This window comes from Bos javanicus, chromosome 19 (assembly GCF_032452875.1).
Source record: "Bos javanicus breed banteng chromosome 19, ARS-OSU_banteng_1.0, whole genome shotgun sequence".
NCBI lineage: Eukaryota > Metazoa > Chordata > Mammalia > Artiodactyla > Bovidae > Bos > Bos javanicus.
Genome location: NC_083886.1, coordinates 31,821,349 through 31,839,255, shown reverse-complemented (window position 1 = coordinate 31,839,255; position 17,907 = coordinate 31,821,349). Strand labels below are relative to the sequence as shown.

General features: G+C 45.6%; 1 protein-coding gene across 3 annotated transcripts in view; it reads right to left on the bottom strand.

Annotated features, from left to right (window-relative positions):
* The window catches only part of DNAH9 (dynein axonemal heavy chain 9), a 285,157-nt gene that overhangs the window by 231,460 nt on the left and 35,790 nt on the right, over nucleotides 1–17,907 (bottom strand). For all 3 annotated transcript variants that reach the window (XM_061391097.1, XM_061391100.1, XM_061391098.1), the window contains exons 9-14: nucleotides 17,314–17,464; nucleotides 15,837–15,951; nucleotides 11,563–11,631; nucleotides 9,315–9,441; nucleotides 7,223–7,478; nucleotides 5,775–6,016 (exon numbers count right to left, since the gene is read on the bottom strand). In XM_061391097.1, the coding sequence (XP_061247081.1) occupies nucleotides 5,775–6,016; nucleotides 7,223–7,478; nucleotides 9,315–9,441; nucleotides 11,563–11,631; nucleotides 15,837–15,951; nucleotides 17,314–17,464 (960 nt within the window). The remainder of the gene's footprint in view (nucleotides 1–5,774; nucleotides 6,017–7,222; nucleotides 7,479–9,314; nucleotides 9,442–11,562; nucleotides 11,632–15,836; nucleotides 15,952–17,313; nucleotides 17,465–17,907) is intronic.

Genomic DNA, 17,907 nt, shown 5'->3' with positions numbered 1-17,907 from the left:
AGTTCAGGGTTAGCAGGTACAAACTACTACATACAGGATGGATGAGCAACAGGTCCTACTGTACAGCACAGGGAACTTACTCAGTATCCTGTAATAAACCATAATGGAAAAGAGTATGAAATAGAATGTGTACATATAACTGCATCACCCTGCTATAAGCAGAAACTACCACATTGTAAATCAATCATACTTCAATAAAATAAATAGAGAAATGAGTTGGAGAGTATTGTTGGCATTTAAGTAAAAACTTTTATCATACTGACTTGGAAAACGCACACACAGAAACAAACACACAGGCTCTCTCTCCTTCTTTTTACATGGTACAGTCTCTGACCTGGCAGTATGGCAAGTCTAGGTGTCCCATTTACTCACCATCATTTTCATTATTCAGCCTTTTTTACAGCAACTTTCCATTTATCTTATATCTTCAAAGAAAGTGGCTACCACTTTGCAAAAGTAAATTTTCTAGGTGACTCACACTTACCCCTTTAGGAAACACTGCCAGATTGTAAATCTCATTTTTCTGCTTTTAAATGTCAAAACTCTAAAATTTTCTAAAATGCATTACCTACCCCTTTGCTTCCTAAGAAGTTTAAAGATTTAGTGGGAGTCCATCATCTGCAAATGACAGCACAGTGACAATGCAGGCTTGTTCTTAGGTCTTACTAACATGCTCACGTCTGTTTGCTTCTACAGTTAAAAACTCATAGTTGTTATAACTGCCTTGTAGAGCTGTTCTATATCTTTTCTACTGTCACCATATCAAGATGGCTAACTGTACCTTCCTACATCAAGTCTACTATGGTACAAGGAGCAAACATGTTGGAATTTTCTACAAACCAGGAAGAAATAGCTCAAGTTTCTGATACTAGCTAAGACAGAAGAATGAGATCAGACTTTACCTTCTGCTACAAACAACTATAGAACTGGATACAAGAAATAATTATTTGGGTAACTGGATAATAGTATTGGGATATGATCTCTAAGAGAAAGGAAAATTCAAGGTGAGCCTCACAACCACTTGACTTTCTACCTGGAGGCACTTTCCAAAGCATGGCATAGAGAAGTGGATGTCAATTAGAGCACCCTTCCTGCTGGACAGAAAAAGACAGAAATTGGGATTTGCTGAGGCTGCTGAGTCCTCTTGGGTCTCTGACTGAGCATTAAGCTGTATGTATTTAGGGCAAGATTCTGCAAGGCTAGGCAGAGAACAGTTACTAGAGACTCTAAGTTGAATGGGTTTGTGAAGGTCATATAGTGCTGGAAAATGTTAGTGTTTTATCAGAAATAATGAAAAGATAACAGATAACCCAGGACTTCAGTTGAGACCCCAGAAATGCAATGCTTTAGGATTAGAGCTCTATTCTAGAGTAAGGCTTCTTTAGATTTTCCCCAAGGAAGCTTAAAATAAGGCTTCAACAGGATCAAGCTGACCACTAGTGAGCTAACTGCCTACTGAAACAAAACCACCAATTCTTTAAGGGAAATATAACACCCAGATTACAAAGTGGCATCCAACATGTCTAGAACATAATAAAAAATTACTAGACATGCTGAGAAGCAGGAAAATGTGACATTTAACCAAGAGAGAAAATAATCAGTAAAAATAGACTTAGAAAATAACTGTCATACCAATCCTGGGATGTTTATTTCTTAGACTTATTTTATGAGAAAAAAATAAACTTCTTTCACATTAAAAAAGACTCAGAAAATAAAATAGATGTTGGAATTAGTAGATGAGAATGTTATAATTTGATTAAAAACTTGTCAAACTTGGTGAAAAACAGATAAAAATATCACAAACTTCAAGCAGCCTGAATACAAAGAAAACTTATTTCTGCACATCATGGTTAAATGAAAAAAAACACAAAGAATTTATTTTAAAAAATCCACTTAGAATCTATTGAAAGTAACCTGAGAAAAGCAATACATTACATATAAAGGGACAAAGATAGACATTTTGCTGGCTTCTCCTCATAAAGTTTGAAGGATAGAAGATTATGAAATGACTTCTGAAAGGAAAATAGAACTGTCTACACAGAATATTATATTCAGTGAAACTCTTCTTGAAAAACAAAGGTGAAAGAAGGACACTTTCAGATAAACAAAAACTGAGAGATCGTGTCATCAGCATATCTGAACTGCAAGAAATACTAAAGGAAGTTCTTTGAGCCCAAGAGAAATGACCATAGGTGTTAACTCAATTCTGCAGAAGTGGAAAACAAGCCTGGAAATGGTGACTATGTGGGTAAATACAAAACACTATAAAGATTTTCCCCAAAAGTTTTTAAAACACGAAACCATAATATTCTATTGTAGGGTATATCTTATACACACACATGCACATACACAGCAACACTACAAAAGATGGCTGGGCAGTTTAAATTGATGCCAGGTTCCCACGTGTGCTGTGTGCTGTGATAGGTCACTTCAGTCATGTCCGACTCTTTGCCCATTCATTATTCATTCTAGCTTCAGTAATTGGTAGAACAAACAGAGAAAAAACCTGAGGAGTCACACAGATGATCTGAACAATACTATCGACCACTTTGAACTAGCTGATAGTTTATAGAACACTACACCCAACATTTAAAGAATAAACATATTGTCCATTGCATAAGGAATATCCAGTAATATAGACCATGAAGAAAAGTGAAAGTGTTACTTTTTCAGTTGTCTGACTCTCTGTGACCCCATGGACTGAAGCCTGCCAGAGTCCTCTGTCCAAAGAATTCTCCAGGTAAGAATACTGGAGTGGGTAGCAATTCCCTTCTCCAAGGGATCTTCCCAACCCAGGGATCAAACCTCAGTCTCCCGCATTGCAGGTAGACTTTTCACTGTCTGAGCCATCAGGGAAGCCCAAGATAGACTATAGTCTAAATCATAAAACAAGAATTGATGAATTCCTAATAACTGAAATTTAACAGTTTAAAACAAAATCATAATATTCTATTGTGGGGTATATCTTATACACACACATGCATATATACAGCAACACTACAAAAGATGGCTGGGCAGTTTGAATTGTTGCCAGGTTCCCATGTGTGCTGTTTATTTCCTCTGCCCACAATGGAATTACACAGTATCAATTTCATTAAGCTACCCAGGTGGTAGCTTACTTTGAGCAAAGTAATGCTCAAAATTCTCTAAGCCATGCTACAACAGTATGTGAACAGTGAACTTCCAGATGTTCAAACTGGATTTAGAAAAGGCAGAGGAACCAGAGATCAAATTGCCAACATCCATTGGATCATTGAAAAAGAGAAAGAATTCTAGAAAAACATCGACTTCTGCTTTATTGACTATGCCAAAGACTTTAACTGTGTGGATCACAACAAACTGTGGAAAATTCTAAAGAGATGGGAATAACAGACCACCTGACCTGCCTCCTGAGAAATCTGTATGCAGGTCAAGAAGCTACAGTTAAAACTGGCCATGGAACAACAGACTGGTTCCAAATTGGGAAAGGAGTACGTCAAGGCTGTATATTGTCACCCTGCTTATTTAACTTATATGCAGAGTACATCATGAGAAATGCTGCACTGGATGAAGCACAAGCTGGAATCAAGATTGCTGGGAAAAATATCAATAACCTCAGATATGCAGATGACCCACACTTGTGGCAGAAAGCAAAGAACTAAAGAGCCTCTTGATGAAAGTGAAAGAGGAGAGTGAAAAAGTTAGCTTAAAACTCTACATTCAGAAAACTAAGATCATGGCATCTGGTCCCATCACTTCATGGCAAATAGATGGGGAAACAAAGGAAACAGTGAGAGACTTTATTTTGGGGGGCTCCAAAATCACTTCCAACCTAGACAGCATATTAAAAAGCAGAGACGTTACTTTGCCGACAAAGGTCCATCTGGTCAAAGCTATGGTTTTTCCAGTGGTCAATGGATGTGAGAGTTGGACTATAAAGAAAGCTGAGCGCAGAAGAATTGATGCTTTTGAACTGTGGTGTTGGAGAAGACTCTTCAGAGTCCCCTGGATTGCAAGGAGATCCAACCAGTCCATCCTAAAGGAGATCAGTTCTGAATATTCATTGGAAGGACTAATGCTGAAGCTGAAACTCCAATAATTTGGTCACCTGATGCAAAGAACTGACTCATTTGAAAAGACCCTGATGTTGAGAAAGATTGAAGGCAGGAGAAGAAGGGGACGCAGAGAATGAGATGGTTGGATGGCACTACCGACTCAATGGATATGAGTTTGAGTAAGCTCTGGCAGTTGGTGATAGACAGGGAAGCCCAGCGTGCTGCAGTCCATGGGGTCGCAAAGAGTGAGACAAGACTGAGCAGTCGCTCAATGATGTGAATTGAACCCAGGTGGTGGAGGTGATTTAATCGCTGAATTGTCTCTGACTCTTCGAGACCCCATGGACTGTAGCCCACCAGCTTCCTCTGTCCATGGGATTTCCCAGGCAAGAATACTGGAGCGGGTTGCCATTTCATTCTCCAGGGGATCTTCCTGACCCAGAGATCAAACCTGCATCTCCTGCACTGCAGGCCAATTCTTTACCACTGAACCACCTGGGAAGCCTAACCTATCCAGGGAAGTTCTAAATACGTGGAAATTAAACAATATACTCCTAAGTGACCACTGAGTTAAAGAACAAATCACAAGAAAAACAGTTTAAAATTGAAATGAGAATGAGGCAGAACAAATTTGGGGAATGCAACTGAAGAAGTAGTATGAGGGAAATTTATATCGTCAGAAGTTTGTATTAGAAAGGAAGACAGGCTTGGAATCAATATGCTTAAGTTTCTACTCTCATAGGCTAGAAAAGAAGGATTGAGCAAGTAGTCCCAAATCGACTAGAAAGAAAGAAATGATAAAGAATAGATTAGTAAACTAGAAAACAGATAAAGAAAATATAAAAGGTCAAAAGTACAACATTTGATTGGTCTTCAAAAACCACAGAAAACCCAAAGATAACAACTGTGATTCACTACTGACTGTGCATGAGAACTGCCCCCACTGCCTCAGCAGGACTGACTGGAGCTGGTGGCCATTTATGACCTACAGCTCTTTTCCTTTGTCCATTTTGGGTGATAAGACACAAGGATTCCCTGCTCACAATGCAGGGCAGAGCCTTACTGCATGAAGCGTTACTGCACGCTCAATTGCCAAGTCATGTCCGACTCTTTTGTGACCCCATGGACTGTAGCCCACCAGGCTCCTCGGTCCAAGGAATTTCCCAGGCACGAACACTGGAGTGGGTTGCTATTTCCTCCTCCAGGGGCTCTTCCTGACCCAGGGATGGAACCTCTGTCTCCTGCATCGGCAGCTGGGTTCTTCACCTCTGAGCCACCGGGGAAGAGCAGTGCTCTGCGTTTGTCCTTCTCTTTATCGAGTGCATCTTGTGTCTCTCCAGGCTCAGTAGGGCTAGGTCATGAAGACAATGCTGGAGGGCCACACTGCGTTGTGGGGATGAGTTCGGGGTGGTTAGTGCAGTAGATAATTTAGGATTCTGCACTTGGCATCTCCTTCTACCTGTTGGGGTTTTGTGTGTGACGTTAAGGTATGTGGCAACTAAGCGGTGTCACTATTAAGATAGTTTTAACACTGACACACTGATACCAGAATGTGACTTGGCACTCTCTCCCTCCATTAGTTTTAGCTCTTTTGCTATCAGTTTTAACTTCTATCAATGACTGCAGAAGACACAGCATCTACTGGTTGTTCTAACTCCCAAATCACTTCTAGCACCCAAACACTCTCCTTGGCACTTTTCCTGGACTGGTGGGATGTGTGCCTGAGAGGCGGGTTATTACCTGCACAAGGGCATGGATCTTCAGGCCAGATTCTTTGATGTGACAGTAATATTTTTCCACTCGATCATGCTGATCATCCATAGAGAGAAGGCATTCCTTTTTCCCATCTTTTCTCTTAAACATTGGTGACATCCATGTTTTCATGATGCTCTGAATCTCTTCCACATTGTCTTTAGTTTTCTGAATTCTTTGTTCGAGATCATGAATACTATTGGTGATCTGAATGACATAATCCCAAATACCTGCTCCCCAAAAGAAACAGCATTAATTGCAATAGCTTATAGTGGCAGAGCAAAAGGTGTGATTGCTCTGAAAGATAGGGATTTCATACTTGTGGGTTTTATAAGACTTTTCTGAGCAGACTAGTTTGTTATCATCAGAGCTTTTCCCATCCTAGTTAATATCATTAAGCCACCCCTGACGCTAACCCTGGTTACATGTTCTTTGAGGGTGGGGTGGTGTTCCCCTATAACTCACAGATCATAGTCTCCCCCACAGTCCTGCACATGGAATTCTGCATGTATTAATCAATCAATGAAAGTTTATGGAATTGAACTGGAGGAGATAAGAAAAGTAAGTGCATAGTTCCCTTATTTAAGATACTTATGGTCCAGTTAAGAAAAAGTCTTCCCTTGGGCTTTCCTTGTGGCTCAGTTGGTAAAGAATCTACCTGCAATGTGGGAGACCTGGGTTCGATCCCTGGGTTGGGAAGATCCCCTTGAGAAGGGAAAGGCTACCCACTCCAGTATTCTGGCCTGGAGAATTCCATGGGGTTGCGAAGAGTCGGACACGATTGAGTGACTTTCACTTTCACTTTCTAAGAAAAAGTAATGAAAGTAGAAAGAAGAAAAAAATAAATCACCCAGAATTCTACTACTTGGAAAAAAAAAGAGAGAGAGAGAGAGAAAGAGGGTTACAATGATGTGTACTTTGTTGCACTCAGTCACTCAATCAAGTCCGACTCTTTTGTGACTCCATGGACTGTAGCCCGGCAGGTTCCTCTGTCCCTGGGATTTCCCAGGATTTTCCCAAGAATACTGGAGTAGGTTGCCATTTTCTTCTCCAGGGGAGTCTTCCTGACCCAGAGATCAAACCCACATGTCTTGCATCTCCTGCATTGGCAGGCTGATTCTTTATCACTGTGCCACCTAATACAGTGTAATTCCTCCCCCATGGAGTGCCTGGTATATGCTGGAGACTACGGGTGAGTTCATGCAAACTCCCCAGACTGTGGTAGCAAAGATGTCCAAACCTCCTAGCCACACAGAGGAGGCAGAAGAGGGACACCATTCCTCCATGTCCTCTCTGCTTTGGATGCATATCCGAGAGCACGGAGCCATGCTTCAAACTCGAATCAGGTTAACCAGGGAGCAAACTGAGGTTCTACCAACTTTATTAGAATCTTGACTCTCAGCCTTTTCCCCAGACTCCTGGTGGAGGCCTATTACCTTCTGTCTTCCAGTTCAGAGTCTCCTCTGCAGCTCTCAGGCAAAGATCGATATCTTGCAGCTCTTCCTGAACTAATGGAAATTCCACCTCGAGCAGAGTTTTCATAACCTTGTTGTACCAAGTTGCCGTCAACTCCAAATTAGCCACGAGCTGCCGGTAGAACTCTCTGGAGGAGAACATGGCTGCTGCTGTCTCGGGGATGTGCGTCATTTGCTGGGGTTGAAGATAACTCATTTCTTTCAGCACGGAGACCAGCTGGAGGAAAGAGTCGACATGAGTTCCTGCGGTTCAGTGGTATCGAATAGCAGCAACATAGGTCAGGACCGGGAAACCCCAGAGGGCCTTCTGGGTCTCTTTTTTACTTCTACTAGTTCCTTAAATCTTCTCTGCAAGGGAAAATTGAGTATTAGGCAAAAGGAAGATGATCAGGAAGCACTAAGACTTACCGAATCTGTAAATTACAAAGAGTAAGAAGAGGAAAACCTGAGAAAGAAGACGCCAGCGATAGCCAAGGAGGGCTCTAGCTTGATGCTTTTGGGCATGTGGATGATGAAAACAGGGGCTTCCACGGTGGCTCCAACAGTAAAGAATCTGCCTGCAATGCATGAGAACTGGGTTTGATGCTTGAGCCAGGAAGATCTCCTGGAGAAGGGCATGGCAACCCACTTCAGTATTCTTGCCTGGAGAATCCCATGGACAGAGGAGCCTGGTGGGCTATAGTCCCATGGGTTGCAAACAGTCGGACTCAACTGAGCAATTATCACTTTCCATGATGAGAACAGTCGGTCCCTGGTTGCGGAGCCATGCTCTGTGGCGGGGGTTGGGGGCTGGGGGGTGGTCAGGGGAAGGACTAGGATCACCCACATGCATGAAGACCATCTGCCCCCTCCCCACAAGGTCACAGACACTGGCAGAGTTGAGAGGAGGTGCACGTTTTACAACTTTAGTTGTGAAATATAATTATTGGAAATATCCCTTAGTTTCTGTAACTCTTTCCTGGCATGCTTTGTGCTTTAATATACTAAAGTGAAAGCGAGGGCTGCTCAGTCACATCTGACTGTTTTGCGACCCAATGGATTGTAGCCCACCAGGCTCTTCTGTCCATGGAATTCTCCAGGGAAGAATACTGGAGTGGGTTTGCCATTTCCTACTCCAGGGGATCTTCCTGACCCAGAGATCAAACTTGGGTCTCCCACATTGCAGGTGAATTCTTGACCATCTGAGCCACCAGGGAAGCCTTATTCTAAAGGCTTAATATACTAGGGGGTCAGGAAATAGATGTCACACAGGCCTCTCTGAACTTCTTGAGGGGAGGCATTGAGTTTAGTGGGAAGTGCAGAAGGGAAAAGCCAAGCTGATGTGGTCCCGTGCAAAAGACAGAGGCCTCCGGCAGGGTTTCCAGACATCCCATTCTTCATCCCTTGCTAATTTATTGTGTTATCTCGGAGTTGATTGAGGACTGATACATATAAGGACAGATGACAAAACACAGAGCTAGCCAGATTCCCCCCAGCCCCAGCCCCACCTCCATATCAAGACTCCTGGGCTCCCAGTTCTCCTTCCAGTGGTTCTGGGTCAGCTCTCATTGCTGTCCTGACAACACTGAGACAAAGGCTCATCCTTTAGCCGGGAAATGACCTCAGCCTCCTAGTTTATACTGAAATAAGCTCAAGATAGATATTAAAATTTTAAATGTAAAAAATGAAAAAAAAAAAAAGAATAAAAGCGTAGACTGTTTATATAATATGGCAGTAGAGAGGGCCGTTTCAAATGTACAACCACAAAATAAAAGATAAGGTGGGCCCAGTTGACTCTGATACCAAAAGATCAGTGGTATTTTGCAGTACTTTCTGTTGTGTGACATCAGAGCAAATTCACTGGGGGACCCTGGAGGAAAACATGAAGAATAGACATCTTAAGAAAACACTACACCCTAGGATTCACTCCTCCCAAAAATGAAATGCAGGGTGCAAGTTCTTTGGACCACCTTTTGCATATTCTTATAAAAAGCCAGCCTGTTGGCCTTTGAAATCAGCAGAGTCAAAAATGCAACTCTTAGAGACCAAAAGGAAGTTCCTTCCATCGATTTACCTGTGGACTAAAGTTGACAGTGATCTGCTTTGTCTCCGGGTCACGTCTCAGAAGTGGCCATGAAAGGTTGTACTGGGACTTCTCTGCTACTGTTTGACACCAGTCCCCATAAAGTCTTGTTTCATACCTGTGAGATCAGAGACAATGGGCACCTCACACGCACCCTCCCAGCTTCCCAACATCTGGCAATGATTAACTGAAGATATATCTACATAGATAGATGTATACATAAAATAGCATCTCTATCATTGCTGTTTAGTCACTAAGCCATGTCCTACTCTTTCGTGACCCCATGGACTACAGCCCACCTCCAGGCAAGAATACTGGAGTGGGTTGCCATGCCCTTCTCCAGGAGATCTTCCTGGCCCAGGGATCAAACCTGCATCTCCAGCATTTCCTGCATTGGCAGGAGGATTCTTTACCACTGAACCACCAGGGACGCCAACCTCTCTATATCTATCTTTTAAGATGTACGTCTCATGAATTGAAGATGCTAATTTGTAAAACATTTGAGTACGTTATGAAGTCAGAGTCATTGACTCGGCCAGGCACGGCAGCTTCTACATGTAACCCCTTGTTTCTAAAGGTGGCATAACTTAAATCATGGGAGAGTGGAAAGAGAGGCTCCATGTGACCTTGGGGGGATAAGGGAAGTAGCCATTAGACTTAGGAAACGTTGGAAGAAGTTATTGAGTAAGGTTTCCTCTGATACTAATCTTCACATAGCTCATGGACATGCACTATTCAGTCATTTCACACTGATGTATTGGGCTTGGGAGAGGAAATGATGAATAAATACCCCATGACAAATGTAGCTAGTGCTACAACCCCAGGTCAGTGGAGGACACAGGGAGTATACAGGGCAGCAGGCTTCAAGTGGCAGAAGAAGGTGAGTGGGTAGGGGTGATAAAGAGGATGCTGGGGAGGGCCTCACACAGGAGGGGCCAAAGTGACGGTCTGCTGAGTCTCAGAGGATGAATGGTGGCTGGGCAGCGATGGGGGAGTGAGTGTTCACAGCAGGAGCAGCAGGCTGTGTGCTGTGTGCTGGGGACAGTGAGTAGACGGTAGGTCAGAGGGAGGAGGGGGCGAGGGCCAGGACGGGAGAGGGAGGCTACATCAGCGAGCACTTCTGCCTTCTTGTTAAACATTTACTGGGCTGCACCAAGTCTTAGTTGTGGCATGCAGGATCTTTAGTTGAGGCATATGAACTCTTGGTTTTGGCATGGGGGATCTAGTTTCCGGACTAGAGATGGGACTGGGGCTCCCTGCATTGGGAGTGTGGAGTCCCAGCCACTGGACCACCAGGGACGTCCCCAGGGAGCACTTCTCATTTCACATTAAGATGATGATGGAGGTACTGAGAGGCTTCCCAGATGGGTGCGTGTGGGGACACGGGGTGTGGGGACAGGGGATCCGATGACGACGTGGGTGCTGAGGGACAGGTTCAGAGCAGGGAGGCTCGGAGGAGGTGCTGCAGCAGCTCGGGCCCAAGACGCTCTGGTCTTTGCTGAAGATGTAGGGGGTGGGGACACAGAGGAGGGGGCAGGTTGGAAGCTAGAATTCAGGAAGTCGAAGGGACAGAACGTGGGTGACCTGGTAGGTGGGGATGGCCCAGCTAATGCGTCTCCACAATGCTAAGTGTGACCACAACTATAATCATAACTGTCATGTCTGCAGCCCTCCTCTCCTGAATCAGGAGACGAGCCAGCATCAAAGAGAAGCAGCAAGACGTGGGTTGTATCTGGACCCTGTCCCCTCAAGAGACCAGACAATTGTGAGCCCACGTAAAAGCTTCATTCTTGTACTTTCTCCATAAAAGGACTCGGGCAGTATTTTTTTCTAACCTACTGTCTCTTCGTGCAGTGCCAACTGTCACCTTCTGCTTAGTGAGCAGCGACTGACTTCCTGGGACCCTGATCTCGGGGAGACACGGGGAGCACTGCACCTCTAGTTCTGCCGAGTTAGGAAACTCACTCCCCTCAAAACTACACTGGAAAAGCAGCTGTTTCTAGACTAGAGCCGCGTCCCCCCAGAGACCTGGTGTTTGCAACCCAGAAGAACTGTATTCACAGGTATCGTGATTATAACATAAAACATGGAGTGACGCTTCACTGCTGCTGGGGAACATGGACACACTCGGGACTGCACGGGGCATGGTAGAGCGGGGCGGGGGGCGGGGGGAAGAGGGGTACGGGTGTTGGGAGGGGGCTTCAGTTTACAAAAAGATGCAACCGCAGAAGCGGCTTACTTTTCCAGCAATGAAAGCGTGTCTTCATATTTTTGTATCATACGCGTTGCTTCCGCAGATTCCATGCAACTACCCGTACAAAAGAGGGAGAAAAAAATGACATCGAGTTAGAAGTTGAAATAATGATCTGAGTGACCAACTGCAGCCAGCCTGTAAAGCAGAGATTGACTAGCCTTCCGGTCCAGTTTCCAAAGGCAAAGGCCCCTGAATGAGCCTGCCGCTTTTCCTCCTGAACATCCTCCATTGGCCACTAGAGGGCAGGTGTGCTTCCCCCAATACAGGCAGCGGTCAGGGGACAGGACAGCCCCTCTCCTCCAGGGCTCCACCAGCCCCCTCGCCCTGGCCGGCCAGTCAGTCGTGCCCCGGGAAAATGAAGTCCTTCAAAAACTTAACAGGACACTGAGACACGAAAGAAAAATTCTAGGTGCTGCAGTTTCCTGAATTTAAGAACAAAATTGTATATAACATTATACATTATACATTATAACAAAAACTATATAACATTATATACCTGTATGTGTATATGCATATAACAATGCATATATAAACAACTATTTATATACACATCCCCACATATTTAAGCATTGTTATACACATAACTGAATATATACTTATTTTCTGTTCTCTGAAATCCATCTAGGACATGTAATGGGAAATTCTGCTCATTACTCATTGCCATGGTTTTTTTTTAGGGGGTGGGTGGTGAGCGCAGGTGATTTGTGAGTTCTTTATTTTATTAACTTATTTATTTATTTTCGGTTGCACTGGATCTTCGTTGCTTTGCATGGGCTTTCTCTAGTTGCAGCGCACAGGCTTCTCCTTGCAGTGGCTTCTCCTGTTGCGGAGCACAGACTCTAGGGCACGTGGGCTTCGGCAGCTGTGGCTCGCAGGCTCTAGAGCACAGGCTCAATAGCTGTGGTGCAGAGGCTTTAGCTGCTCGGAGGCACGTGGGATCTTCCTGGACAAGGTATCGAACCTGTGTCTCCTGCATTGGCAGGCAGATTCTTTACCACTGGCCACCAGGGAAGCCCTGCCATGTTCTATGAGGGCCCCTTCCACCTCCTGCATCCCCAAACTTGAGCACACACCACACACATACAAGCACACAGACACACACGTGCATACACTCGTATGCTCACATGGGCAGACACACGCTCAGAAGCTTCTCCAGGTCCACTGAGGACCACAGAGGTGCTATTACCCACACCTGCTCCCTGGTTCTGACGCTTCTTTACAACACAAAAAGAGAGTCCAGCTCCGAGGAAAGCTGAAGTGTCCATAATTTTCAGAAACCTTCACACGAACTGTGTTGGAGGATCTTGTTTGTTCTGCTGGCAAAACAAGGCAGCTTATTGCAAAGATTCTTTAAAACCCATTTGCTCTTTAAGCCAACATAGGATTTCTTCACAAGCTCCCCTGAGCTTCGATAAATGCCCTCATGCCTGCAGAGAAAGCACTGGATTTCCTGGCTTTTTTCCCAGTCACTCGATTCCCTTTCCTGGTGAAGGAGCAGAGGCGTCTGCAGGGCAGCGAGGAACAGGGGGTGGGTTCGGACCAGCCCTCCCCTCACGAGCCCTGGGGTTTCCACAAGTCTCCTGACCCCAGATCTCAGTTTCTACCTGAAAAAGAATGAAGCTACATATGACCCAGCAATCCCACTACTGGGCATATACCCAGAGAAAACAATAATTCAAAAAAAGATATATTCACCCCATTGTTTATTGCAACACTATTTACAATAGCCAGGACGTGGAAGAAACTTAAATGTCCATCAACAGAACAGATGAAGAAGATGTAGTACAAAGACACAATGGAATATTACTCAGCCATAAAAAGGAACGAAATGGAGTCATTTGCAGAGATGTGGAGGGACCTACAGACTGTCACCCAGAGTGAATGAAGTCAGGAAGAGAAAAATATTGAATATGAATGCACATATGCACAATCTAGAAAAATAGTAAAGATAACCTTATTTGCAAAGCAGAAATAGAGACACAGATATAGAGAACAAACATATGGATACCAAGGGGGCAGGGGTGGTGGCGTGATGAGTTGGGAAGTCGGGATTGACATACATACACTATTGATACTGTGTATAAAATAGAGAACTTGTGAGAACCTACCGTGTAGCACAGGGAACCTTACTCAGTGCTCTGTATAGGAAACGGGAAGGAAATTTTCTAAAAAAGGGGGATATATGGATATCCATAGCTGATTTACTGTGCTATACAGCAGAACCTGACACAGCAGTGTAAAGCCACCAATTTAAAAAAATAAAAGGAACAAGTTTAGAGGCGAGAGTGGCTTCTCACACCTCAGCCCCTGTGACTCCCCTAGCAGGCTGGAGAAGCCACAGAAATAAGCGCATCAAACTCCCTGTAGATTCTGCTTTACTTCATGGTGAAGAGTTGACAAACGAGTTCATAAACATATGACAGAGTATATACACAAATGTGAGTTCATGATTAAAATAAGTGGATATTTTCATGGGAGGCATGGAGGATATGGTGGGGTGCCACTCAGATGCCCTCATGGGGACCACCCGCCACCCCCAATCTCTCTTCACCAAGAATTCGGGGTGCTGATGACACCTCCCTCTTTGGGAACAGTCTCAGCCGACCAGACAGAACTGCCTCCTCTCCCAGGGCCACACCCCCTCACACCCCACAGCCACTTCCAATGACCAGCTGATGTAGGGGGACAAAGGCCAGGCAACTGTACAGACTTCCCCACTGGGCAGGCTGAAGCCTGCCTGCAGCTGTGCTACAGCTCAGCTCCTCCTCTGCCTGGTTCCCGCCTCTCCTCGCATCCCCCTGACACCCTGCCCCAGACACTGGTCCCTAAAGCATCCCTGTTAACTCCTGCACACACGCCTCGGAGTCTGCCCCAGCGAACCAGACCAGGACAGCTCCCGCAGGACACATGCCCAGACAAAGCCCTGCCACCCTCCCTGGCCATTCTCATATCTTCTCCCTCCCACCTCAGAGCGGGGAGCATATTGGAGAAGATGGGGGCTCAGCTGGACTCTGGAGCTCCCTGTGGCTGAGGGAGCCCCCCGGGAGAGCTCTGGGCAAGGACCCCTGAGTCCCAGATGCCTGTTCCATTTCTGTCTTTGTTCTTTCTGGACTCCAGGCAGGTCACCTCATTTCTATATGCCTCAGTGTCTCCGTCTGCAAAATGAAGCGCTCCCTCAGACAGTGTAGATGAAGTAGATGGATCTCCCAGTGGGCAGATGTGACCCACAGGCACGATGGCTTGACTAGTATTGAGTTTGAAAAAAAAGAGGAATACTTGCTGGTTCTAAAGCTGGGTGTCTCACACTTGTGAGACAAAATTCCCATTTGTTTTGATCATGAACTCACATTTGTGTGTATACTCTGTAATATATTTATGAACTGGCTACTAAAAGTGGTTTGGACTCCTCACCATGAAGTGAAGTAGAATCTACAGGGACCTCCAGGCTTTCGGCTTCTTTCCAACAGTTGGGAGATTTCTCACACTGCATTGTTTCTCCTTGGCATTAGATGGTGTTGTGGAGGCTCCCTTCAGACCCCAGCCTGGTTTGTCTATTGTCATTTAGTCGCTAAGTCCTGTCTGACTCTTTGTGACCCCATGGACTGTAGCCTGCCAGGCTCCTCTGTCCATGGGATTTCCCAGTCAAGAATACTGGAGTGGGCTGCCATTTCCTTCTCCAGGTAATCCTCCTGACCCAGGACTGAACCCACATCTCCCGTGGTGCAGGTGGATTCTTTATCACTGACCCACCAGGGAAGCCCTTGGCCAGTAGCTACCTGGCTGCTATGAACTGAATGTTTGTGTCCTCCCCACATTCAAATGTTGAAGCCTAAGGGAGGCCTTTGGGAGGAGATTAGGTCACAGGGCAAATCCCTCACAAATGGGATGAGTGCCTGTATGAGGAGAATTCAGACAGCTCTTGAGTCCCTCCTGCCAAGTCTGAGGACACAGTGGGAAGACGGCCATCTGTGAGTCAGGAAGCAGGTCCTCCTGAACAGACACCGAATCTGCTGGGACCTGGACCATGGACTCCCCAGCCTTCAGAACTGAGAAAGTGAGATTGCTGATGTTTATAAGCTCCACCCCCTCCCCCCCATCTATGGTATTTCTGAATGGACTAAGACACTGGCTGATTGTTGGGAAGAAAAGAAGATGATCTTTGTGCCTCAAGGAAGTGAGTCGAGCTGCTATGATGCTCGAAATTCAGAGAGATAGCGGAAGTGTGAAATGAACCTGCGTTTCAGGAACAGGGTACTCACGGGTGTGTCATGCGTCTAAAGTTGTCGAAGGGACCCTGGATGCGCTGCCTCAGCTCCTGTGCCCAGCGGAGGCCCCCGGCCACAGTGGGCATGTTCTTGTGCACGGAGGAGAACCCTGGGGACAGGGCACAGCAGACTGAAGCGTGGCTCTCGCCCTGAGCCCTGCTCCGCCCACGAACAACCCCTGTATCATGAAGGTGGTCCCATACACCATAGGGATGGTCCCAAACGTTCTGGGGATAGCCCCATGTAAAGCTGAGGCCAACAGAATTTCTGGATGACTTCCTCAGGGAACTCCATCCTTAATGACCTTACTGTGAAACCTGTTTATAGAAAGAGTGGTCCTGTTACTCCAGCATTTAAAACTTCTGAAAATTTCCAATTGCCTGAATAACGAATTCTGGATTCCCTAATAGGGTGTTCAGAGAACTTCATGACCTGGTCCCAAACTCAATGGCTGACCTGATCTCCCTGTATACACCTCGATTGGCTACAGGCAGGTCCGACTAGTCACCTTCCACATCCTGTCATGCCTTTGCTTCCAAGGCATGGCCTCTTCTCTCTGGCTGTCCATCTCCCCATCTTTCAGGGTCCAGCACAAGGCCACCATCTCCATTAACTCTCCTCCCACCTCCCAGCCCAATTCATCCTGTTTTGCTACCTTATCTTTTTTTCTTGTTGTTTTTCTTTTTCTTTTTTTGGCTGTGCCCCTTGGCACGTGGGATCTTAGTTCCCACACCTGAGATTGAACTCATGTCCCCTGCAGTGGAAGGACACAGTTTCAACCACTGCATTGCCAGGCAAGTCCCTTGCTACAGTTCTTTATAACTCCATATATGCCAATTGTGTTCCCTGAAGAACCACCTTTTAGGATTAATTGTTCTCTCCCTTATCCTGGTCGGCCTCTGCATGCAGTGCCCACAAATGGACCTTGCATACAGCATGGCCTTAAGAAATGTTTGCAAAGCTGAACTGAACTGGTTGACTTTCAAACAGACAAGGCAGGGCATCTAAGAATTGCAATAACAGCCGAGATGCCACACCTAGGTGTGTAATTGCCCACTGTCAGACTCCTGATGGCTCCTCCCTCCGAAAGCATGGTTGGTACGGCACTGAAAGGGATGAGAACCGTTTCTCAAACATGTGCAAATATACCGTGGAATTGAGGTATGTTGAAGATTAATCAGTGTGGCGGCATGGATCGAGGTTCAGCTTATATATTACGCTGAGGTTTCCACTGACCAGAGGCAGCAGTCAGGACTTCACCGGTCTGGGTGAAGTCTGCCAAACCTGCCCCAGACACGGGGAAATGCACAGTTCAGTGAGCTCAACTATCGCGCGAGATGGTCTGGATCTTCATGCAAGAAGATTGTGCTTTTGGAGAATGTCCTAGAGCCACAGCAGACGTGTAACCAGAGGACCTGTGCCCTTTCGGCTAATAGACGCCCCCATCCAAGTCTCCTGGCAGCAAGCTTACCATGCTCTGCCTCCTCCTGGACACGCCGACTGTGGATCAGCCTCACAGCATCCAGATCCTCGCTAAACATGCGGATGAGCACCAGGTATCTTTCAGAGGCATCCTGTGCTACCACTGGTCTCTCCAGGAGGCTTCCTGCTATGTCCAGCAGCTGCAAAAGAGGCAGAGGAAGATGGGGAAATGTCACAGACCCCACCTTTCCATCGTTACATTAATCCTCTAGCCCAGTTTTTTCCTTCATACGTCTGTCCTCCAAGGTAAGAGGGTCATGGATGGACAATTAAGAATCAGCAGAAGAAAAAAAAAAAGAATTGGCAGATATTCATAGCCTGTCCATCTCACCTTTGTTTCTGAAGGAGGGATCCCTGTGTGCTGAATGACCTACTGGACCCTCCTCTTGTGTTGTGAGAAGCTGGGTAGAGGGTAACATGAAGAGAAAATTAAAGGTGTCAGAAAGAGTAAGCTGACATACATCATAAGGACCTGATGCAGAGATGGAGGGTGATGATGGAGAAGAAACAAGAAGCTAAGTGTGCTGGCTGTTGGGGAGAATTAGGAGGGCTAAAATTTGAGAGTAGGGGCAAGAAAAGAGTT